Source organism: Heterodontus francisci, chromosome 1 (assembly GCF_036365525.1).
Source record: "Heterodontus francisci isolate sHetFra1 chromosome 1, sHetFra1.hap1, whole genome shotgun sequence".
NCBI lineage: Eukaryota > Metazoa > Chordata > Chondrichthyes > Heterodontiformes > Heterodontidae > Heterodontus > Heterodontus francisci.
In genome coordinates this window covers 275,972,105-275,997,692 of record NC_090371.1, presented here as the reverse complement: position 1 = coordinate 275,997,692, position 25,588 = coordinate 275,972,105, and the positions used below count along the sequence as shown (strand labels likewise).

The 25,588-nt window shown below is 44.8% G+C and overlaps 1 protein-coding gene across 5 annotated transcripts in view; it reads left to right on the top strand.

Moving 5' to 3' along the window:
- fam13a (family with sequence similarity 13 member A) overlaps positions 1–25,588 on the top strand; it is a 256,398-nt gene that overhangs the window by 144,468 nt on the left and 86,342 nt on the right. For all 5 annotated transcript variants that reach the window (XM_068045839.1, XM_068045833.1, XM_068045834.1 and 2 more), the window contains one exon: positions 13,543–13,718. In XM_068045839.1, coding sequence (XP_067901940.1) covers positions 13,543–13,718 — 176 coding nt within the window. The remainder of the gene's footprint in view (positions 1–13,542; positions 13,719–25,588) is intronic.

Below are 25,588 nucleotides of genomic sequence, written 5' to 3'. Positions count from 1 at the left end.
GTCTCTCAAGCGCTGTTCCCCAAAGGGATCAAGGTGCACTTGTGGGAAGAAAAACCAAATGGCTTAGGGAATTTATCGAGTCAAGCCTCCTTGTGTTTGTCTTGTGTTTCATTTGATTCATGCTGCCAGCAATTGAGCACTTGAAGGGTTAAATTAAAACTGTATAAATAATGGTTCTGGAAACTCAGGTAAGCTGTTCTGCCTTTTATTTCACCAAGGTCAAGATATTGGGAAGTTATCTGTTTTGTGTATACAGTATGTGCCATAAAGCAAAATAACAAGCAAACCATAGTCACTGTTTATAAGGGGCCCGTAACTCCACACACTGTGCTCAGTCTTATCTTTTCACTAATTATACTTTGGATCTTTAGTCCGATTATGTGTTGGAATTCAGGGTGTGTACAGATTACAAAGTCAGATGATTTAAAAAAAGAAAATCATTGCCCTTTAACAATCCTGAAATCTACTGGGAAGCTCACTTTCACACATCAGCTGTCGTGGCTTACAACAGTGGGGGAAAGCTCCACCATACACCAACAGGAACCGACTGTAGGTAAGTTAGTGCAACTGGATCGATGGGCTGCTGGAACAAGGTTTAATTGCAGTCGGAATGCTGCTCCTTATAGTGTGATTTGTTTTCTTGGACTGCAGTAGCTCTAGCACAGATCCAGCTGAAGTCAAAATGTTGCGGGACTCAGCAAGATATGTAGCTATTTCTGTTCTGTTACAGAACCATGGGATAAAATAGAAGAGTAGAGTTACGAAAATAAGAGTATTTTTGTTTGTATGTGTGTAGGTTTGTGTATTTATGAATAAGCGTGAGTTTGAGTCTGCAAGCGTGTTTGTAGGTAAGTGTATGTGGCTTCGTGTATGCAGTGTGTGTGAGGGTTACTGTGTGTGTATATGCGGATGAGAGTATGTATGTGCACTAGTGTGTCTGTATGTGAATTACTATGTGTGAGTGAATGTGAATAATAGAGTGTGCATGTTTATGTTTGTGAGTATGAATGAGTGTTTTTTAAAAAGTGATTTGCATTTATATAGCACCTTTCGCAACCTCAGGATGTCCCAAAGCACTTTAAAGCCAATAATAGTACTTTTGAAGAATAGTCACTGTTCTAATGTAGGAAACACAGCAGACAATTTGCACACAGCAAACTCCCAAAAGCAGCAATGTGATAATAAGAAGATAATCTCATTTCGTATTGTTGGTTGAGGGATAAATATTTGCCGGGACGCCGAGGAGAACTCCCCTGCTCTTCTTTAAAAGAGTGCCATGGGATCTTTTGCATCCTGCTGAGAGGGCCTATGGGGCCTAGGTTTAACATCTCATCCAAAAGACACATATCTTTTATGTGCGTAAGTGTTTGCATGTATTCGATTAAAAATAATAACTGTTGTATCCCAGTGCTGTCATCTGACTGTTTTGTAAGCTCAATTTCAGAAGAGAGATTCTGTAGAATTAACTGTCCATGCTTTTACAAATGAAACATTCCCCAGGAGACTCCAAGCCTTCGTACATCTTGTGGACTCTCCTTTAAATATTGGCGAAGAAGCTCAATTGCATCAGTTCAAATCTACCAGGTCGTAGGCAGATGGTCAGCCTTGTTTCATATGGTTAAACTAAAATACTACAAAATCAGATTTTTTAACATTATATTTTTCCCCTGTGAAGGGACTGACTGGGGTTCAGTTCCACAGGAATGGCAGCACTTTATCACCTTACCCAAGCTGCTGTTCTTCATGCATGAACCGAAGCGGTGATTGTCGGCTGGCTGCTTAGTCATGGAAGACATCACAGTTGCGTCCACTATCAGGAGTGGGAACTCTGACTCCTCCCAAGCCGTGTGTGCTGGAGAACAACGCATTGCTTCTGCCCATGAAGGTCTCAAGTAGGGTCAGTTGTCAGTGCTGGAGAGCTTTAGGAACCATAGGCCCAAAGTCACCTGTTTTCTCCCAGAACTTAGTTCAAGGAAATTAAAGAGTGAAGCTGCCTTTGGCATTTCAAGTTGGGAATTCTTAAACCTCTGGAAGGCATCTGTTCTCTTCACCTCGAGAGTCCCACACTTGGCAACTGAACGGAGCAACCTCCTACATTCAAGAACCATCGAGAAGATTTTGACAGGTCACAAAAGGAAGAAAATTCCATCCTGTCCTATAGCTGTACCAACTCACTAAACTCTCAAAAAGAAGTTCTGATTGGTTACTTTGCTTCTTCGACGGCTCCATGTGATTATCAAATGGCGTTGTTCTGAATTAAGGTTGGGAGTGAATGCCTGGCTCCTATAAGATGTACTGATGATCGAATGAGCTCTAATAGTTGGCTTAACCTCCAGAACATTGGACATCATTGGGCTGTCCAAAACCAACTCTGCAAGTTCCGGAAAACAGCCAAAACTCACCCCTGCGTTTCTATAAGTTTCCTTACATGAAAGACTGCTGATTTGGTAGTGCTGCTTTGGTGAAGTCTATCAGTTGCCAGTAAGAAAGAGAGACTTGCATCTATATAGTACCTTTCATAACCTCAGGACGTTCCAAAGCACTTAAACCACCAAAGAAGTATTTAGTGAATTTAGTCACTGGTGGATTTGTAGGAAGCGTGGCAGTCAATTTGCACACAGCAAGCTCCCTCAAAGAGCAATAAAATAAATGACCAGATAATCTGTTTTTTTGGTTTTGGTTGTGGGATAAATATTTTCAAAATAGTGCTGTACGATTTTTAACATGCTCCTGAAGGATTATTTGGGGCCTCTGTTTAACATCCCATCTGAAACACAACAATACAGCACTCCCTCAGTACAGCACCGCAGCATCAGCCTAGATTTTGTGCTCAGACCTCTAGAGTGGACATGAACCCAAGACCCTCTGACTCAGAGATGAGACTGCTACCATTGAGCCACAGCTGATAATGCAGATAATTACCTAATGCACATGAAATGACTTGTTCCAAAACTTTGTTGCATGTTCCCATTGAAAGTGATCTTCGCATTTGTCTCGAAATATGAAACAGCCATCCTTTACTTCCACTTCTCATTCCTTGGAAGGCTATACTTTACTTGTCCTCGGCATGTGGGCAACATTGGCAAGTCCGGCATTTAGCATCCACCCCTAGTTGCCCTGAGAAGGTGGTGATGGGCCTTCTTCTTGAACTGCATCAGTCTTGCTGGAGATACTATTCGATTTCCAGGATATTAATCCAGATGATGGAATGGCGATATATGTCTGAGTGGTGTGTGTCTTGGAGGTAAAGTTTTTACCCAAGAGACTGTGACCTATTACAAGGAAACAACAACACTTTGTTTTTCTTAAATCTCTTCATCGCTCATCTACAGAGATTGAATATACTCTGTATTGGTATTCTGCCAATCAACCATGACGTGATAGGTAGGAACTACTTTGGTTAGATCAAAGAGTCATTCAGCATCAACTTCCCGGGCAATCCTTAAAAGGTTGCATGAGAAAGAACCTCTCGGAGGCTACTTGGAGCAGTCATCCTACTTTTACTGAGCATTATTGTTGAATTTCTGAGCCAAGGTTTGGAAAATCTGTTCTGATCTCTTTGTGTCTAAATTGAGAAGGCCTTCCCCACCTATGTGCAAATGAATCATTCCCTGCTGGCTGAAATAATCACCCACCTTCTTTGAATGGGTTTGCCCTTTGCATACCATCCAGCCCCTTGACCATTCTCTGAGTGAAGCACTGAAATACTTGTATCATTTTTGTCCTTTAACCATTTCCTAATGCCCTCCTTAGCACTTTGCAAGTCTTTCAATTTCTTTTCCTGTGTGTATGTGTTCCTGCCTGTTTCCCTTTGCTCTCTTCCACTTTAAACGCTGTTCACCCATTAGATCCTTCAGTTCTGAGCAAGGGCTTCTACCTAAAACGTCAACTGACTCTTGTTTCTTTGACGGATTCTGCTTGACCTCAGATTTCCAGCATCTGCAGTGCTTTTTTTTATCGCTCTTAGTTATATTGCTTCCTGTTCATTCTTTATCTTACGCTTGCTGGAAAAGAAATGATGACCAAGCACTGGGTTTTGAACGGACAGGAAAACCATGTGTGCTTAACCTTCTGGTGCATTGCATCATCAAAGACAAGTCAGTATTAGTCACATATTAGCAAAACGAGAAGGAGTTATTGTCAAACAGTAGAGAATGCTTCTTGCTGACGCCATCTCTCATTTATCACAATGGATACTCGATACACAAATACAGGTCATTACTCAGCCTGCACACCAGATGGCACTGCTATAGGAGGCTATGCTTCAGCACAGCAATTCATTTTGCTGCAGTGTGGGCAACGCCATGGCAACCAATGACAAAACATCTTTAAAATCACTATGTTCCCATTTTCTTTGTGTTGTTGACAGTGTTTATCCACCTGTGGAAGGTATTTTCTGTTTTCTCCCTGTTATTTCCTGGTTCCCCCTTGTCAGCACCTCAATTGGCCAGCCCACCAGTTAAAGGTGAGTACGTCAGCTAACGTTATGCTATTCAATCGGGGGCCTGGAAGATTTGGACAGTCATCTTCCTCCTCTTGCTACTTGTTACCCAGTAAAATATATAACTGATAGGTCAGTGTTTGTAAAAGAGAGACTTACATTTATATAGCACCTTTCACGACCACCGGACGTCTCGAAGTGCTTTACTGCCAATGACGTACTTTTTGAAATATAGTCACTGTTGTAATGTATTAAATGGAGTAGCCAGTTGGCACATAGATATTGCACTAACAGCAATGAGATGTCAACCAAATAATCTGTTTTTGTAATGTTGATTGAGGGATAAATATTGGTCAGGAAATTGTGCAGAACGTCCCTGCTCTTCTTCAGAATAGTGCCTTGTGATCTTCTACGTTCATCTGAAAAAGCAATTGCGGCCTCGACTTAATGTCTCATCTGAAAGACAATACCTCCAACAATGCAGCACTCCCTCAGTACAGCACTGGAGTATATTGTGCTCAAGTCCTGGAGTAGGATTTGAACCTACAATGTTGTGACTCAGAGGCTGTGTAAAGGTGGATGGATTGGGGCAGTAAATAAATTTAAACAGATTTATTACTAAATCCAAAAAGAAATAAAGGCTTGCATTTTATACAGCACCTTTCACCACCTCAGGAAGTTCCAAAGTGCTTTACAGCCAATGAAGTACTTTTTTGAAGTATAGTCACTTTTCTCATGTAGGAATTCAAAAGAAAAATTACATGACAAATGCCAGAATTACACAGCAGGTCAGTCCACAGCTGTAAAGCAGAAAGATCTTTTGGGTAGATCCTATTGAACGTTAAATAACAATACCTTGGTAACACTATGCACTTTGAAATGACACCTACAAGAAATGCATTAATAAATTTGCCTCAGCTGTGTCAGCTCTCTTGTCTCTGAGTCAGAAGGCTGTGGGTTCAAGTTCCACTCCAGGATCTGAGCACATAATCCAGGCTGACACTTCCAGTGCAGTACCGAGAGAGTGCTGTACTGTCGGAGGAGCCGTCTTTTGGATAAGACGTTACTAAGGCCCCACTGCCCTCTCAGGTGGATGTTAAAGATTCCATGGCATTATTTGAGGAAGAGCAACAGTGTTCTTCCAGTGTCCTACCCAGTATTTATCCGTCAACCCACATCTTAATTTGATCATTATCACATTGCTGTTCTTAGGAGCTCAGTATGTGTGAGTAGGCCGCTACATTTCCTATTACAACATTTACCATACCTCAAGAGTACTTCATTGGCTGTAAAGTGCTTTGGAATGTCCTGAGGTTGTGAAAGGTGCTATATAAATGCAAATCTTTCTTTAGTCAGACACGCAGCATTTGTACCACCATTTTAGAATATTTCAACACAAAGGTTATTTTGCTTTTAGCGATTAAAGCTGGTACAATGGAAGTGTTCCCAAAGGAGCAGCCACAGTTTAGTGGGATCAAACTTAGAAAACCCATTCAGGCTGAAATTGATCAGCAGTGATTGTAGAAAGATCCTAACCAAGCTTTGTCCCAGTTCCACTCTCTCCGCTCAGCAGATACTTTTCATGTATATGTGAAATTCGACTCGGGAATTGGTAGTCCATTTTACAACCCGCCTAAACATTGGGCGGGGCTTAAAATGCTATCGCCCATTTTGTCGTGCTGCCCCCACCCCCCACCCCCCAGCCCCCCACCCCATGTTGAATTTTTCTCCGTACCTTCTGTGAAGAGTCTAGGGCAGTCAACTATTAATAATAATTAAAGTGAAACTTAAGTAGTCCTCATTTATATTCGGCACAGTGCCATCACAGGAAGCATCAATCCCCCTTTATCTTGCAATCACACAATTGTTATTGTCCACTTAAGGAAAGAGATACGCTTAGTAAATACTACTTAAATGGCACAAACTTTTTTTTTTGTTTTAGCTCTGCTGATTTGTTATATACTTTTTTCCCCCCGATACTGACCGGATACGAACAACAAAGATTGCTGAGTGGATCGAGCGCAGCTTAACTGTAAACAAGAGGGCTGTGCCTTTCAAATACAATAGCCTGTTAATGGAACAAATAGAGAGTGGGAAGGCCAGTTGGCACAGGTTTAATTTCCCTGCGTTCAGTTGGATGTGCACCATAGTTGCCGTTTGGAACTATTAACACGCTTGCCCAGCTCTGAGTCAGGTTAAGGAGCTGGGTGGTGTCCCCAGATAGGGAAGCAGGCTCTCACCCAGAGATCCTCGTCTGCTCGAAAGGATGAGGTTTGGACACAGCCCTGGCACAGGAAGCAAAGGTAGCCGCTTGATAACATCACAACTCTTAATTCCTTGAGGCCTGACAAACTGTTTCCACTGGCAGGAGATCAGGTAATCAGAGGACACAGATAAGGATCAAAAAGGGGGTGAGATTTTTTTTTAACTCAGCAAGATCTGGAATGCACTGCCTGAAAGAGTGGTTGAAGGCAGTTGCTCACGAAAGGGAATGGGATTTATGGTTAAGGAGTAAATATTTGCAGGGCTGGGGGGAGAGAGCAGGAGAGTTGGATGAATTGAATAGCTCTTTCAAAGAGCTGGTACAAACATGATGGGATGAATAGCCTCCTCTGGTGTATGAACTGATAACTTTCGTGAATGATGGCGATTTTTTAATAACTGGACCAAATCAAAAACTAAGCTGTTAAGAATCTTCACAATGCACTGCTGCAAGACTTGGAAAGGCCATTAAGTAGCTCACAAGTAGGAGCTTCAGTTCTCCAGGTTTATCTCTGGGAATTAAAAGCTGCATGAGACACAGGAGATAAATTGTTCAAAAAGAGAGGGCTTTTCCCCCATATTCTTCGAACACGTTGTTTATTAGTTATAAAAATACTGGAGATGGTGGAGAGGGAGAAAGTCTGGGTGAGGCAGGAGGTCATGCGATGAAACCTCCAAGAACACACGTCCAACCAAGAGTTGGCAACTGTATTCAACAAGAATACTTTGCAAAACAAAATGATGGTGTAGTTTACAGGAAAACATGTTTGTATTTTGGGTGCAAGTTCAAGAGGGTGAAGTTGGGCTGCACCAGTACGGACTCGTTGGCCGAATGGCCTCCTTCTGTGCCATAATGACTTTATAATAATAATGACTCTAGTAGCTTGAAATGGGCTCACAGTGAATCAGCAGTGCCGTTAAACACCGCTCTCGATTTCAGTTAATAAAGAAGAAAAGTTGTCATGGTCTGCCGATTCAATCTGCACCCGTCTCGCACGACTGTCAAATACCAATTTCACTGCCTATGAGTTATGGTGAACTTAAAATATTCTTCCAAGACAAAGAAATAAAAAGAGAAAGTGCTGGAAAACACTCGTCAGGTCAGGCAGCACCTGCGGAGAGGGAAATGGAATAAACAGAGGTTTAAAGTCCAAGAAACCTGTTTCCTTCCCCATACCAATTTCCAATTCACCCATTTCCAGCCTATAACTGAGGCTGGAAGGTGGGCAGTGGACAACCCACTCCGTAGAGGCAGGTTGGCATTTTTAATATGATATCACGCTGGTTTTCAGGTTTAACAGCTGTTGGCCAGCTTTCCCGAGCATTGGGGAACCTGGCAGCTTCACTGAAGGGAGGACTTGGTGGATTGAGGAGTTAAGTACCCTCACATCTACCTCCTGGATCTCGATGCCTGCCAGAGAAGCCTGCCTGAGTGGGCCCACGCAACGCCGTCCCTCCCTGAGGTCACTGATTCCCCCCCACCCCCGACCCACCACCAGGCCTCCCACCAACTCAGGCCCCAAACCTCCCCTCTGGGATCGGCAGCCCAACCCCACACAGGCTCAACAGGTTCAAGAGGCTCCCCACCCCACCGATGGACCCCACTCAATCAGCTGTCAATCAGGCAGGCCTCAGCTGGGGAGCCGTTCAGTGACGTCACGAACATGGCGTATGGAGAAACCCCGAATTGCGGCTTCCCCACAACTTTCTGACCCACCCCGCTCCCTGCCCGTCAGGTCTGTAAAAATTCCCCCGATGTTTCTGATGAAAGGTCATCGACCAGAAATGTTAACTCTGTTTCTCTCTGCACAGCCTGACCTGCTGAGTGTGTGTCAGTGTTTTCACTTTTTATTTAAAATATTCTTACTTCAGTTTGCTGTGGGGGGGGAAATGAAACCTCTAATTTGGTGGGCTTCATTCTGCATGAGTCCAGAGAACAGGCCTGTTGTCCACTGTAAGAGTATATGGTGCTGCTTTTGAGGATTGTGTTGTCAGAGTAATGTAGAGGGAGCCTGGAATTTTCAGATTTGTGCCATCCCATTTAGAACGATGAATTGTACCTGGACTGTTTCACACAGAGTACAGCTCTCATGAACACTCAGTTACTGACTGGAGTCTCTGGACTCAAATTTTAAAAGCAAATATTTAAGAAAAAAAAGGCTCATTGCTAATGCCTGCTGGGGTCTTGTTCATTTATTTACAACTTGTCAGGAAAAGTTGGGGCGGGAATGTGTGCGCATTTCCGTGCGTGTGCATCGTGTGTGCGTGCATGCGTCAATGTGTGCATGCATGTCTGTGTGTGCATGCGTCTGTCTGTGTGCGCGTATGCCTATGTGTGTGTGTCCATGCGTGTGTAGATCCATGTGCGCGTGTATACATCTTTGCATGCATGCGTGTTATGGTGGGGTGCGGTTCATTTTATTTTTACACAAGTGTTGGGAGGAGGGTCAGATCAGGATTATTTCTAAAACATTTCAAGTATGATACCGGGGTTTAGGATTAAATTATGAGAACAGGTTACATAAAATTGGCTTCTATTCCCTGGACAGTAGAAGATTAGGGGGTCGATCCGATCGTAGCGCTTAAAATGTTAACATAATTTGATGGGGCGGATACAGAAAAACTGTCCTCTGGTGGAGTAATCAAGAACAAGGGAGCACAATCTCAAAATTCGAGCTCGGCTATTCAGGAGGGAAGTCAAGAAGCATTTCCTCACACAAAGGGTAGTGGGAATCTAGAATTCGCAGCCATGATGTGATTGAGAAGTGGAACAAGGGGCCGAATGGCCTACTCCCATTCCTGTGGCCCTAAGACAAGGGGGAGGTAGAGTTCACCGTCCGCAGGACACCCTCACCTGCTGCCTTTTTAGTTCCAGCATCTACAAAGAAGTGTTTCAGGAAATAGTGGAACAGAAACTGGAACAAAAGTTTTGTCAAGTAAATGCATATTTTAATTGTCTAAATGGAGTGAACAGGCTCCAGGGAGATTCTTTTCTCAAAAATGTTAACTTGTCTTGACCAGTGTTTGTTACATTGAAGCCTCTGCAAGCTGCATGCACAGGACCGGTCACTGCAAATATTTTTTAAAGTGTCGCTTCAAGGAAAATTAAAGTCAGTGAACTGCCCATAAATATTTACTTGTCACCATTGTACCCTCTAAATGTTCTTTATACGGGACGGGCTACAAACTCCTTTGAGCTCTACCTATTTGTGCCTGGGCAGTTTACATCGTAAAAGTCACTGAACTGCTAATTCATCAGTTCCACATAATCTGCATTGCAACAAAAGCCACTTAAAGTATGTGTGCAACAATGCAAGTAAATGAGCTTCATATTTGTTGAACATGACTGACATTCTGCTGGAATTTTCTCCAATCTGTCCTTCTCCAGTTTGCACGTGCCTGTTTGTTTCACTGCGCAGTGCATTCCAGATTGCTGTGTGGTTGCACGCACACGCAGCTTGGGGGGATCATTGCTTGTTAGCCTCTAAAGAACAAAGAACAGTACAGCACAGGAACAGGCCAAACAGCCCTCCAAGCCTGCGCCGATCTTGATGCCTGTCCAAACTAAAACTTTCTGCACTTCTGGGGACCGTATCCCTCTATTCCCATCCTATTCATGTATTTGTCAAGATGCCTCTTAAACGTCACTATCGTACCTGCTTCCACCACCTCCCCCGGCAGCAAGTTCCAGGCACTCACCACCCTCTGTGGAAAGAACTTGCCTCGCACATCCCCTCTAAACTTTGGCCCTCGCACCTTAAACCTATGTCCCCTAGTAACTGACTCTTCCACCCTGGGAAAAAGCTTCTGACTATCCACTCTGTCCATGCCACTCATAACTTTGTAAACCTCTATCATGTCGCCCCTCCGCCTCCGTCGTTCCAGTGAAAACAATCTGAGTTTATCCAACCTCTCCTCATAGCTAATGCCCTCCAGACCAGGCAACATGCTGGTAAACCTCCTCTGTACCCTCTCCAAAGCCTCCACGTCCTTCAGGTAGTGTGGCGACCAGAATTGCACGCAATATTCTAAGTGTGGCCTAACTCAGGTTCTGTACAGCTGCAGCATGACTTGCCAATTTTTATACTCTATGCCCCGACCGATGAAGGCAAGCATGCCGTATGCCTTCTTGACTACCTTATTCACATGCGTTGCCACTTTCAGTGACCTGTGGACCTGTACGCCCAGATCTCTCTGCCTGTCAATACTCCTAAGGGTTCTACCATTTACTGTATACTTCCCACCTGTATTAGATCTTCCAAAATGCATTACCTCACTTTTGTCTGGATTAAACTCTATCTGCCATTTCTCCGCCCAAGTCTCCAACCGATCTATATCCTGCTGTATCCTCTGACAATTCTCATCACTATCCGCAACTCCACCAACCTTTGTGTCGTCCGCAAACTTACTAATCAGACCAGCTACATTTTCCTCCAAATCATTTATATATACTACGAACAGCAAAGGTCCCAGCACTGATCCCTGTGGAACACCACTAGTCACAGCCCTCCATTCAGAAAAGCACCCTTCCACTGCTACCCTCTGTCTTCTATGACCGAGCCAGTTCTGTATCCATCTTGCCAGCTCACCTCTGATCCCGTGTGATCTCACCTTTTGTACCAGTCTGCCATGAGGGACCTTGTCAAAGGCTTTACTGAAGTCCATATAGATAACATCCACTGCCCTTCCTTCATCAATCGTCTTCGTCACTTCCTCAAAAAACTCAATCAAGTTAGTGAGACAAGACCTCCCCTTCACAAAACCATGCTGCCTCTCGCTGATAGGTTCATTTGTTTCCAAATGGGAGTAAATCCCGTCCCGAAGAATCCTCTTTAATAATTTCCCTACCACTGACATAAGGCTCACCGGCCTATAATTTCCTGGATTATCCTTGCTACCCTTCTTAAACAAAGGAACAACATTGGCTATTCTCCAGTCCTCTGGGACCTTACCTGTAGCCAATGAGGATACAAAGATTTCTGTCAAGGCCCCAGCAATTTCCTCCCTTGCCTCCCTCAGTATTCTGGGGTAGATCCCATCAGGCCCTGGGGACTTATCTACCTTAATGCTTTGCAAGACACCCAACACCTCCTCCTTTTTGAAAACAACATGACCCAGCCTATCTACTCTCCCTTCCCTAGACTCATCATCCACCAAGTCCTTCTCTTTGGTGAATACTGATGCAAAGTACTCATTTAGTACCTCGCCCATTTCCTCTGGCTCCAAGCATAGATTCCCTCCTCTGTCCTTGAGTGGGCCAACCCTTTCCCTAGTTACCCTCTTGCTCGTTATATACGTATAAAAAACCTTGGGATTCTCCTTAATCCTGTTTGCCAATGACTTTTCATGACCCCTTTTAGCCTTCCTGACTCCTTGCTTAAGTTCCTTCCTACTTTCTTTATATTCCTCAAGGGCTTCGTCTGTTCCCAGCCTTCTAGCCCTTACGAATGCTTCCTTTTTCTTTTTGACTAGACTCACAATATCCCTCATTATCCAAGGTTCCCGAAACTTGTCAAACTTATCTTTCTTCCTCACAGGAACATGCTGGTCCTGGATTCTAATCAACTGACGTCTGAAAGACTCCCACATGTCAGATGTTGATTTACCCTCAAACAGCCGCCCCCAATCTAAATTCTTCAGTTCCTGCCTAATATTGTTATAATTAGCCTTCCTCCAATTTAGCACGTTCATTCGAGGACTACTCTTATCCTTATCCACAAGTACCTTAAAACTTACGGAATTATGATCACTGTTCCCGAAATGCTCCCCTACTGAGACTTCGACCACTTGGCTGGGCTCATTCCCCAATACCAGGTCCAGTACGGCCCCTTCCCTAGCTTGACTATCTACATATTGTTTCAAGAAGCCCATTCTGCCCATCCAAGCCCCTAGCACTAAGTGAGTCCCAGTCAATATAGGGGAAGTTAAAATCACCCACCACTACAACCCTGTTACTTTTACATCTTTCCAAAATCTGTCTCCATATCTGTTCCTCCACCTCCCACTGGCTTTTGGGAGGCCTGTAGTAAACCCCCAACATCGTGACTGCACCCTTCCTATTCCTGAGCTCTACCCATATTGCCTCGCTGCATGACCCCTCCGAGGTGTCCTCCCGCAGTACAGCTGTGATATTCTCTACTTCAACTATAATTTGTGTTTCTCTGTCCCGCACACCACACCACCGTACCCACACAACCCCCCCCCCACCCCCCTACCTCCCACCTTGTTCCCCATCTGGTACTAAAACAGGATTGTCGTACCAATGGCCTATATACACAAATTATTTGAATTAAATTTCTCATGCCTGTTGTGATATATGAGGGTAAATATCCTCAGCATTCCCTCTACGTCACTGTGGATGTTCAGCAGCAGAGTGGGAGTAACATAGAAAAATTTATGGCACAGAAGGAGGCCATTCGGCCCAGAGCTTTCAACACTGAGATCAATAGTCTGGTGGGGCAACCCTGAGGAGCTAAACTGTCTACTCCTGTTCCTAATGTACCCATTGTAGAATAAGCAGGCAAGAAACTGGATCAAAATTCCAAATGTTTTCTGTAATAAATAGGCCAGAAATAGTTTCCTGATCATGCCACAGTTAAACCTGCCCAGATAACACTCTTTCCCAGCATGTAAAATGTAACAGCTGTGTACTGCTTCTTGGCCATACTGCACAGAGGTAACCTGATCAGGACTTTAAAGAAGTCTTTGCCTGAAGGTCTGTTGAATTATCAAAGGAATTTTTGACCACCTCACCTATGGTCTCGGAGGAGGGGAGAGAGGGTGCCTGTAAGGATACAACATGAATTGTGTTTTAAGAAACATTGTCTCCCTGTTTTCAGACCAAAAAGACAAAGCCCGAAGGCAGCCCTGGGGTTTTTCTCGTGCCACAGCCCGAGTACTCAAGCGGAACTCCAGAAACAACCTGGAGCCTGCCCGTCAAAAGTGTCAACCGAGAGGAGATGGAGTCGTCTGAGGAGCTTACATCCAGTATAAAGGAACTGGAGATAAACAGCAGGTTAGTCATCACATATCAGTCTTTACCAACAACATTTACAGTTCAGGATAGGAATTTTGACCTTTGAATCGTTTAGGCTTCTGGGTGGAAAAGTCACAGCAACTATATATGCGTGTAGATTTATTTTTCTATTCAGAGACCGTACCTTTTCCTTCAAACATGCGGAAGATGATCCCACCATACTGCACTTATGACACCTTTGGGCTTGCGATTTCCTGTGATACCCACCCTTTGACTACAGTTCCCCTCTGGCAGTCCTAGATTGTAGAATTGCCTCAGAGCTCTAACAGCCTCTTGTGTGAAAGTGCAACAGGTTGAGTAATAAACTGAGTAATGCATTGGAAATTTGTTGCTTAGATATATGCAGCCTTTATGAAATTCCTAAACCTTTTTTTAAAAATTCATTCTTGGGATGTGTGTACTGTTGGCAAGGCCAGCATTTATCACCCATCTCTAGTTGCCCTTGGCAATGTGGTGATGAGCTGCCTTCTTGAACCATTGCACTTAGTGTGGTGTAAGTACACCCATAGTGCTGTTATGTTGGGGAGTTCAAAGATTTTGACCCTGCAAATATAAAGGAACAACAATATATTTCCAAGTCAGGATGGTGTGTGGCTTGGAGTTGATGGTGTCCCTATGTACTCGCTGCCCTTCTCCTTCTATGTGGTGGAGGTCACGGGTTTGGGTGCAGCTGGCGAAGAAGCCTTGGCGGTTTGCTGCGGTGCATTTGTAGCTATTACACATGGCAGCCACAGTGCACCAGCAGTCAAAGCAGTGGATGCAACTTTTGGATAATTTTTCCATTGTCAGGGGCTTTTTCTGGATTATCCACGAGTGGTACTGGGCAATTTCACTCCCTGCCACATCCCCCTATTCTCTGAAACCCAACCTTCCATCCACTTCTCTCCTCCTTTGAAAAAACACCCTCCCATCTTATCGACCAGGCTGGCAGTCAAAGCCCTGCTGATGTCTGCCTCTTTGTCTTGGTGCCCAATCCCCTATCCATTTGTAAAACATTCTTTTACATGAAGAGCACTAGGTGAATACAAGTTGTTGCTGCACTGACATTCCAGTTGTTTTACAGTCGCCCTTCCCACCCCACCCTCTCTGGAATGTACTTTATAACTAAAGTTGCACAACAGAGATTCAGTACACCTTACTGACCTCACCAAGGGCAAGTTGGGGCTTGCCGATTGCTGCCTTATTTTAAATCACGTTTGCAAGTACATTATGTGCTTGTCCATTCATTTGTGCATACCTTTCAGGTGGCCGCAACTGATTGATATTTACAGTTCCCAGTGCAAGGAGTGGAACTTGAATGCTTGTATATTTATGTGACTGCAGTAATTTAAAAGGCACCACGGCAGCTGGAAACTAAAAACAGAACGGCATTCCGAGCGTTGAAACTTAACTGTGCCTTGCTATCACAGTGATTGTCTCCAGTACACGGTACACACCAGTGCATGTCAGCGATAAAGTGGCCACTTAATTACTCAGCCCAATTCTGTAGGTCTCTCGAGGGTCACATCGACAGAGGCCCAGTGTCGAGCATCTGCAATGCAAGCTGGGGTGTTCGACCACTGAGGGGCAGGCGGCCTCGTGTCCTGCTACAGGAGCAGGTTTCTGCCTCTCATTGTTCAAAAGCAGGTCGATGACACCGCCCCAGTAACTTAAGTCGCGCTGTTGCACTGACTTGATACAACACCCCCTATCTCCCCATCCCACCCCTTGACCTCCTGGCTCATGCTCGACAGCAGTGTGATACACTCAAAAGTTCAGCTTAAAGACGATCATAATCATCTGGTGGAAGATTAGCAGCCTTTACACAAAGGATCAAATCTCTTTGTACCGAGACTGTTGATATTGGAGCGGGTAACCCATTACAGTTATCTAGGCACTGTGTATGTCAGCTGTTTAGGATAAAAACACTATCAAATTCATACAAAGATAAACAAGAGTAGATGGAAATGATTAGGGATGGCTGCCATTTAAGGCATAGCTCTATTCAATTAATTATCACAGATTTATTCAGCCATCAATGCTTATTAAAGATGGCAGTGTCACTGCCCATATTTCCCAACTATAATGTTTTGAACATTACAATCAACCCTTAACTAAACCTCTCTACCTCTCAGCTCTTTTAAGATGCTCCTTAAAATCTATCTCTTTGACCAAGCTTTTGGTCACCTGTCCTAATTTCTCCTTACGCGGCTCAGTGTCAAATTTTGTTTGATACTGTTCCTGTGAAGCGCTTCGAGACGTGAAAGGCACTGTATGAATGAAGCTTTGTTTCTGTTCACTCTCTGTTGTCTGGGCTGCTCATGATTGGCCAGTCTTCCTGCATTGATGCAGTTGTATTGGTCAGAGGTTTCATTGCTCATGTTGGAGCATTTGATTTTTCCTGGATTCTTCATCCAATGGCGATCGCCAGGTTTCGCAGGTTGCGAAGAACCTACCGTGGGGGCCAAGGGGAAGCAGAATTGGAAACAAATAGTGGAGTGCTTGAAGCTCAGCTTTTTAAGCAAGGGAAGAAAAATTATGGAGAAAATTGGTTTGATCAAGTAGGAAAAAACGAAAACTGAAATTCAACCAACTTCTAAATAGGAAAAAGAATATGATGGGAGAGAGAAATAAGGGGAGAATGATGATAGGGCCAGAAAAATCAAATAAAGGTGCTGAATTGGTGTAAAAGGGATGAAGAGGACAGGCTGAGTTGAGAAATTATAGCAGACATGGAAACGTCTGCTTTCTGCTCCTTAAATGGCATGCTGGGACAGAGGAGGTGGAAATTCCGTTTGTTCGCTCAACAAATTAACATTAGCAAAGGTGGTGCCTGAATTGAGCTTCCTGCTGCTCCTGCTTCTCTTCTCCCCCTACCCCTCCACCTGCTGACCAAGGTTCAGGCCTGGGCCCCCTTTCCCCCCACTCCCAAGACCACACCCTCTTATAAAGAGAGCCGATTTACACCTGTCAATCTTAGATGAGCATCGGTCCAGCCCTCCACAGCAGTTTAAACACCTGCCAGTCTCCAACAAGCATTCAAAAAGCTACCCCCGACTGGCATAGGCACCCTCTTAGCTTCATTGAAATGACTTAACCCCAGTATACTCCAGTGGGGTCAAGAGGGAAGGTCACTAGTTAATCGCAATTCCTGCTCTGGAGCGGGATTGAGGAATTTCATCCCTTTTAAATTATATTTTAACTTTAGAGATGTTATGCTGAATTTGTATCAAACTTTGGTTAGACCACTCTTTGTTTACAGCTCTGGTCTCCATGTTATAAAATGGATATAGAGGCACTGGAGAGGGTTCAAAAAGAACAACACCAGGAATGTGAGGTTATACTAATCTGGAAAGGATGAACAAGTTGGGTCTCTTTTGTCTTGAAAAACCAAGTCTGAGGAATGACCTGGTAGAGGTCTTTAAAATTATGAAATGTTTTGATACAGTAGACAGACTGAGAGTGTTTCCATTTGTGGGAAGAGCAAAACTACAGGTCATCAATGTAAGATAGCCACCAAGAAAACCAATGCGGAATTCAGGAGAAACTTCTTTACTCAGAGAGTGGCGGGAATGTGGAACTTGCTACCACAGGGAGTGCTTGAGGCAAGTAGTATAGATGCAGTTCAGGGAAGGTTGTATAAGCATATGAAGAAAGTGGGAATAGAGGCTGATAGAGGTGGAGGAGGAAAATTGGGAGGATGCTCATGGACTGGTTGAGCCAAGTGGCCTATTTCTGTGCTGTATACTCTATGTAATTCTATGTACTATTTTGAGTGAGCATTTTTATTGCAGAGAGTTAAGATTGTAGTAAAACCTCTGGTGCCATTTGGAAGGTGCTGGGGCTGACGCAGTCTGTTGGATGGGTTAAGTGTTCTGGTTTGCTCTGACTTGGCCACCCTGAGTGAGCCTTATTAAAGGCTGTATTTTTTTGGTGACTCTGAGATGGGTTGAACAGCCCCTTACACCAAGCGCGTGTGTGTGTGTTTTCTCTATGCCCAATTCCTTATTAATTGTCATCCATTTGTAATTTGCCCCTGTTCCGATGAGGGGGTCCAGATCTCAAACTCCATTCTCCCTGCAGTTGCTAACTGACCTCCTGAACATTTCCAGAATTTTCTCCTGTTTTGATTTAAAATGAGATAAGATCCTCCCAGCAAATGTAATATTGCTTCTTATTAAAATTCATCTAAAGCAACAAAACAATTCCAGACTGCTCCTAAAATAACAAACAAAGGCAACATGAGATTGCTCATGGTTATAATTTAGTCAAACACATACTGGTCGCTAATCTCTGTACTTTGTTCTTTTGCAATGCCAGGCACAGATAAAAACAACTCCAACACTGCCTAACCTTTGGAGCAGTCAGCTTTTGGTTAAGTTGACGTTAATTCTGTATATAACGGTTCGATGAAAGTTGTTGATAGAAAGCTGCGCCAATGTGAGTCTGTTGACTGAACCATCGACAAATATAGCACAAGTCTAAGTATAGAAGACTGCTATCCTGGAAAGGATTTTGCATCAGTAGATTTATATCTGTGAAAGGATTAAATATCAACTAACCTTTTTATTTCATTATATGTTTCTCTTAAGTATGCTGCTTAGAATTCCTTTTCTGTAATGAAATGAAAAGACATGCAGGCAGGGAAAGGAAAATAATCTGTTGTAACATGCACAGGGTGGGTTCATAAAATACTAATAAACTCCATCGTCAGTCAGGAATATTAATTTCCAAACTTGGAATCTCAGAATAGTATTTTTTCTGGTTGTAAAATTCATTCTGATCATTGTATGATATCTAATAATGACTATCTCCACCCTAGTCAAACTCAACTTGGTCCAAAACTCAGCCACTATTATCCTATCCCGCATTAAGTCCTGCATGTCCATCACTCATGTCTCCGCTAACCTACATTGGCTTTCAGTCAAACAAAGTATTCAGTTTCAAATCCTCATCTTCAAATCCCTCCACAGCCATGCCCGCCTCATCTCTGCAACCTTCTCCACCCATCACCCCTGTGCTCACTGACCTAGATTGTCTCCCTGTCCAGTAATGCCTGCATTTAAAAATTCTTGTTGACGTGTTCAAGTCTCACCATAGCCTTGCTCCTCCCTAGCTCTGTAACCTCATCCAGCCCTGCAACTCTTCAAGAACTCTGCGCTTCTTCAACTCTGGACTCTTGTGCATCCCCCAGTCCCTACAATTGGTGGCCGTGCCTTCACCCATCTCGGCCCAAAGCTCTGGAATTCCCTTCCTGAACCTCTCCACTTCTCCTTTAGTACCCTTGACCAAGCCCTTGGTCACCTATGCTAACATTTCCTTCTTTGGCTCGGTGTCAATTTTTGTCTGATTCCACTCCTATGAAGTTCTTTGAGACATTTTCCAATTTAAAGACGCTAAATGAATGCAAGTTATTCTTGTTATAGTTTGCCACATTCATATTTTTGGTGCAAATGAGTGTCTTGGGTAGACAAGGAGAGCCTGAAAATCGCACACCTCACCCCAACTCTCTGGGGCCCCCTCGATAAACCTCTGAACCCTTGCTCCTCTCCCAACCTGAAGGCTTTGTCACTAATGATAAGGAAAGGTAGGTGGGGAATACACTAAGATCAGAGTCAAAGGGTGTGTGTGTGTGATGGGAAACGGGATATAACAACAACTTGCATTTATATAGCTCCTTCTCAAAACCCATCTTTCCAACCAGTCAGCGGTCCATTTGTTTCTCAATTGCTGTTTGCTTCCCCCCTTTTCCATGAGGTACTGTGAGGAATTTTCAAATTTAAAGCCCATTTAAATGCACACTGTTGCTGTTATAATTGAAGAAAAATAAGACAAAAAAAATCCTTGTTCAAAAAAGGTATTGATTTGCGTAAACTTTCCTTCAAGGTGTTTTTGTATATGAAGATCAATAGTTGCTCTGAGATGCAGATACAGTCCTATTGCTAATAAAAATTGGGGGTTATTATTGTAAATGTCAAGAATCCTGAGATATTGCCCTGGCCAATCACATTGTGCATTATTCTTTTGTCCCTGACTGTTTTGTAAAATGGATTAGTGGTTAAAACAGGTTAATGATTGATAGTTATTGCTAATACATCAAGCAAAGAAAAAAGAGCCTCGCCCTTTATCCTTTCAGCACTGGGTTCTTTCTGGTGCTTTTAGAAGACGTGTTTACTACACTTTTCAATCACTCATGAAACTGAATACTCAATCCTTGTTATGCAATTGGATCATAGCAACAGAGCGAATCAACCAGGGTTCCTATAGCTGCAGAATGTTCCGGGTTACTAAAATGCACGAATACCCTATTGCATTCACTGGTTGAGAGCGCAGCCTTAAGACACTCACAAGAAGGATTAATGGGGAGGTTAGTAAAAATGTTCCTCACGCAGCAGGTGGTCAGGCATTGGATTCTCTGTCACAAGCCATCGTTGACTCTGCAGCTTCTTTTAACAGGGTTTTAAATCATCGCTTGAAAAAGTGGATTATTAAAGGGTATGGGGAGCAAGCAAGGGAGGGCCATTAGATTGGAGCCCCTATTTTAACTTGGGGTGGGAATTGCAGTACGGGGAGTTGATTGGGCATTCCATCCTCCTCCCAGAGTGTGATCCCAGGGAGATTTTAACTCGTTTCCATAACCTGGTACAGAGGGGAATGACATCAGCGGACGGGAGTCACAAATGGTGGTGGGGGGAGTGTGGGGAGGGTTTGGCAGGAAGCAGAGGGGACCAGACTGTGCAAGCAATTCCTGGCAAGGTAAGTAGGGGGGATACCCAGGGCAGGCTGAATCCCTGCTCCTCCTGACCCAAAAGGAACCTTTCACAATTTATTTTACCAAAACGCACTTATCTGGGTCAGTCCATCCTGAAGGAAACCATGTGCGACCATAGACAGACCTGCAGTTAAAATGCTTGCATCAGAGGAAAGGTCTTACAAATCTTCTTTGGCCTCTTTGTCTTGAGAGACAATGGGTAAGCGCCAAGAGGTGGTCAGTGGTTTGTGGAGCAGTGCCTGGAGTGGCTATAAAGGCCAATTCTAGAGTGACAGACTCTTCCACAGACGCTGCAGATAAAATTGGTTGTCGGGGCTGTTACACCGTTGGCTCTCTCCTTGCACTTCTGCCTTTGTTCCTGCCAACTGCTAAGACTCTTCGACTCGCCATTCTTTAGCCCCACCTTTATGGCTGTCCGCCAGCTCTGGCAATCACTGGCAACTGACTCCCACGACTTGTGATCAATGTCACAGGACTTCAGGTCGTGTTTACAGATGTCTTTAAAGCGGAGACATGGACGGCTGGTGGGTCTGATACCATGCGGCTCACGTGGCCAAGACATCTCAAGCGCCGCTGACTCAGTAGGGTGTATAAGCTGGGGATGTTGGCTGCCTCGAGGACTTCTGCGTTGGAGATACAGTCCTGCCACCTGATGCCAAAGATTCTCCGGAGGCAGCGAAGATGGAATGATTTTTTTTTAGATTTAGATTAGATTAGAGATACAGCACTGAAACAGGCCCTTCGGCCCACCGAGTCTGTGCCGAACATCAACCACCCATTTATACTAATCCTACACTAATCCCATATTCCTACCAAACATCCCCACCAGTCCCTATATTTCCCTACCACCTACCTATACTAGTGACAATTTTTATAATGGCCAATTTACCTATCAACCTGCAAGTCTTTTGGCTTGTGGGAGGAAACCGGAGCACCCGAAGAAAACCCACGCAGACACAGGGAGAACTTGCAAACTCCACACAGGCAGTACCCGGAATCGAACCCGGGTCCCTGGAGCTGTGAGGCTGCGGTGCTAACCACTGTGCCACTGTGCCACCCCAATGTGCCGTCTCAATGAGTTGAGACTTCGCTCTTGGCTGACATACCTTGTCCAGGCCTCGCTGCCGTAGAGCAAGGTACTGAGGACACAGGCTTGAAACACTCGGACTTTTGTGTTCGTGTCAGTGCGCCATTTTCCCACACCCTCTTGGCCAGTCTGGAAATAGCAGCAGATGCCTTTCCCATGTGCTTGTTGATTTCTGTATCGAGGGACAGGTTACTGGTGATAGTTGAGCCTAGGTAGGTGAACTCTTGAACCACTTCCAGAGCGTGGTCGCCAATATTGATGGATGGAGCATTTCTGACATCCTGCCCCATGATGTTCGTTTTCTTGAGGCTGATGGTTAGGCCAAATTCGTTGCAGGCAGCCGCAATCCTGTCGATGCGTCTCTGCAGACACTCTTCAGTGTGAGATGTTAATGCGGCATCGTCAGCAAAGAGTTCCCTGATGAGGACTTTCCGTACTTTGGTCTTCGCTCTTAGACAGGCAAGGTTGAACAACCTGCCATCTGATCTTATGTGGAGGAAAATTCCTTCTGCTGAAGACTTGTAGATGCGAGAACACAGCCCTGTTTCACACCACTCAGGATAGGAAAGGGATCTGATGAGGTGCCGCTATGCTGAATTGTGCCTTTCATATTGTCATGGAATGAGGTGATGATACTTAGTAGCTTTGGTGGACATCCAATCTTTTCTAGCAGTCTGAAGAGACCATGTCTGCTGACGAGGTCAAAGGCTTTGGTGAGATCAATGAAAGCAACGCAGAGGGGCATCTGTTGTTCGCGGCATTTCTCCTGTAGCTGGCGAAGGGAGAACAGCATGTCAATGGTGGATCTCTCTGCTCAAAAGCCACACCATGCCTCAGTGTAGACACGATCAGCCAGCTTCTGGAGTCTGTTTAAAACAACTCAAGCGAAGACTTTCCCCACTATGCTGAGCAGGGAGATTCCACGGTAGTTGTTGCTGTCACTGCGGTCACCCTTGTTCTTATAGAGGGTGATGATATTGACATCGCGCATGTCCTGGGGTACTGCTCCCTCATCCCAGCACAGGCAAAGCAGTTCATGGAGTGCTGAGAGTATAGCAGGCTTGGCACTCTTGATTATTTCAGGGGTAATGCTGTCCTTTCCAGGGGCTTCCACTGGCTAGAGAATCAATGGCATCACTGAGTTCCGATTTTGTTGGCTCTTCGTCCAACTCATCCATGACTGGCAGAGACTGGGCTGCATCGAGGGCAGTATCAGTGACAACATTTTCCCTGGAGTACAGTTCTAGGTAGTGCTCCACCCAGCGGTCCATTTGCTTGCGTTGGTCAGTGATCGTTTCCCCTGATTTAGACTTGAGGGGGGTGATCTTCTTGATGGTTGGCCCAAAAGCTCTCTTAATGCCATCATACATTCCTCTGATGTTTCCGGTGTTGGAGGCCAGCTGAATACGACTGCATAGGTGTTGCCAGTAGTCATTTGCACAGCGTCTGCTACGGATGTTAACTCGCTGGGGGCTTTCTTGTAGTTCAACAGTGCAGTGTGCGTAGCGGCTATGACAGGTTCCAGCTCTTCAACGTGAGATTGAAACCAGTCTGCATTCTGCTTCCCACAAATAATGCATGCGATAATAACCAGATAATCCGCAGGATTGTTTTTTTCAAAGCGCTGAACGGTTGAGGGATAAATATTGGCCAAGACCTCGTAAATGTACAAAACTAAAGGATCCCGCTGGTTTTGAGCAGCTGTCCTTACTGCCTGCTTTTTGGAGCCAGTTAAAATAGAAAGTGGCCAGATCCCGGAGACTCTGTGGTGAGTAAGTAACCTGGTCAATTTAAACCACCCATCCACCTCGTTACCGCTGGATGAGTAGGGTTCAAATCACTCCCTGCCCCCGAGACTAAGTAGAAAAACCCTTGAACTGTGGAAGAAAACAAGTAAAAATGTTAGTCTGGGAGTTAGAAATTCCTCAATTTTCAATTTCAATGGAGCCCGTGTGAGTGGTGAGCAGAGGAATTTCACCTGAATGCTTTAACCTATTTAGGCAACCAGCTATGAACAATTTGTCAAAAATACTGCACAGAAATATTTCAACCCTCTGGTGTTTGATATGAGTCATACAGCCATTTAAGGCACAGAAGGAGGCCATTCAGCCCATCGTGTCTGTGCCGAATTGATGAACTTGAGTTCATCCATTATCCCAGTCCTCACTGATCTACACTGGCTCGCGATCCCCTCAGTGCACTGCATTTAAAATCCTCATACTCACTCACAGATCCCCACACAAGCTTGTTTAGTCCTGCTCTGTAACCTCCCCAGCCTTGTATCCCTTTCCCATGCATCTTCCCATTCCCCCATTCTCCCAAAATGCGTGAGGTGAGGAAATGGTACTTTCCCAATTATATTTCCAACCAAGTGCATAAAAAAAAGGAAAAGGTATGGAAAAAGTTTAAACCAATCCAAAGGTAGCTGCCTAAAACATTATTTTTAAGACAGGTATTTTGGTTTTAAAACAGGTATTTTGGTGTTATTCTCCTTCAACACCCCGCCCCCCCCCAGAAAAAAAATCGAAAGTTGAAGCATTGGCAAATCATGTTCCTGATGAAGCCTTGAATTACTGGTGACACCAAGAGGAACATCGTGAAAAGTCTGTCAATAGTTTAGCTGGCACTGAGGCCTTGGGCATAGTTCATGATGTAAAGAGTGAATCTATTGGATAAAATGATTCCTCTGACATCATTGGGCTCCTAAAGAGACCACGAACATCTCCAACTGTTGGGCATAGCATCTAATGAGTGTCTGAAAGGCAGCTGAACTGTCGGAGTTGAATTGCTGTTGGTCAATGTCACTAGTTATATCCAGCTACGTGGAAGGATAGTAGGTAATGAGCCAATTAATCATCTCTTCTTGGGGGCGGAGGAAGGGAATCACTACAGCCTGCAGAATTCAGTCGCGAGCTGGACCTGTTCCCTGGCTGAGGCGGAGATCACTTTGTACAAGAGGTAGGGACCTATGCCGTAAATCAGTCTCCTGACTGCTTTCGATCTGCTATTGGGGTTGGAGAGGACTTTTCTAGTTTTTTCCTCCCTAACTGGCCAGGGATTTTTAACAGGTTTCCTGCCTCTCCCGGGATATGGCTCCCGGAGGATATAGGAAATTGTCTGTATTGTGATGCATTAAGACATATTGGATGGGCTAGTAGTTCTTTCCTGTCTGACGTTTGCTTATGTTCATGTGCGTTATGGCATGATCACCATGTTCAAGGTAGTCATAATTTCTATCATTGCTTAAATTGGTTCTTAAGGCGCAGAATGATTTTTACCTCAGAGCATGTTGCAAAAGAGTAAACTGTACAAACCCATGCGAATGAAATCCAAATAGCCCCTTCTGATCTCTGATTTGTAAGGTAGCCTATTGGACCTAGGCTGCGTTTGCTGTCAATGTAACCATTAGGTGGCGCAGTACTGGCACATATGTAAATGCAGCCTCCTCCACTGAAACGTCACTGTCTGCGACATCCCAGGCAGCTGCCAGTAATAAAGATGGCACTGCTCAATTTATCACAAAAAACAAAATAAACCCAAATCCCCTCAATGGCTGCGGTCGCCGCCTCCATCCCACGCGCAACAGTACCCCTCTCCCTTCTGCCACCACGCTTCTTTTCGCCGCTCTCTCCCACGCCAGTCTGCTCTCCGCTTGCTCCCAGCCTCACCGCTGCCTTCCCTCAGCCACCCTTTCCCTGCCTTGCGCTTCGGCAATCATTCCTCACCACTTCTTCGGGCAGCGAAGCAGGGAGTGATTGGCTGAGGAGGGGAAGTGGCGAGGCCTGGAGCGAGCGGTCGGGGTTGGAGGGGGGGGGGTGGTGGGGTGGGGTGAAGCGGGGTGCAAGCGGCCAAGGCGGGGCAAGTGGCGAGGCTGGGAGCAAGTGGCTGAGGGAAGGCAGCAGTGAGACAGGGAGCAAGTGGCTGAGGGGGGACAGCGGCGATGCCGGGAGCGAGTGGCTGAGGGAAGATAGTGGCGAGGCCGGGAGTAAGTGGCTTAGGGAAGGCAGTGGC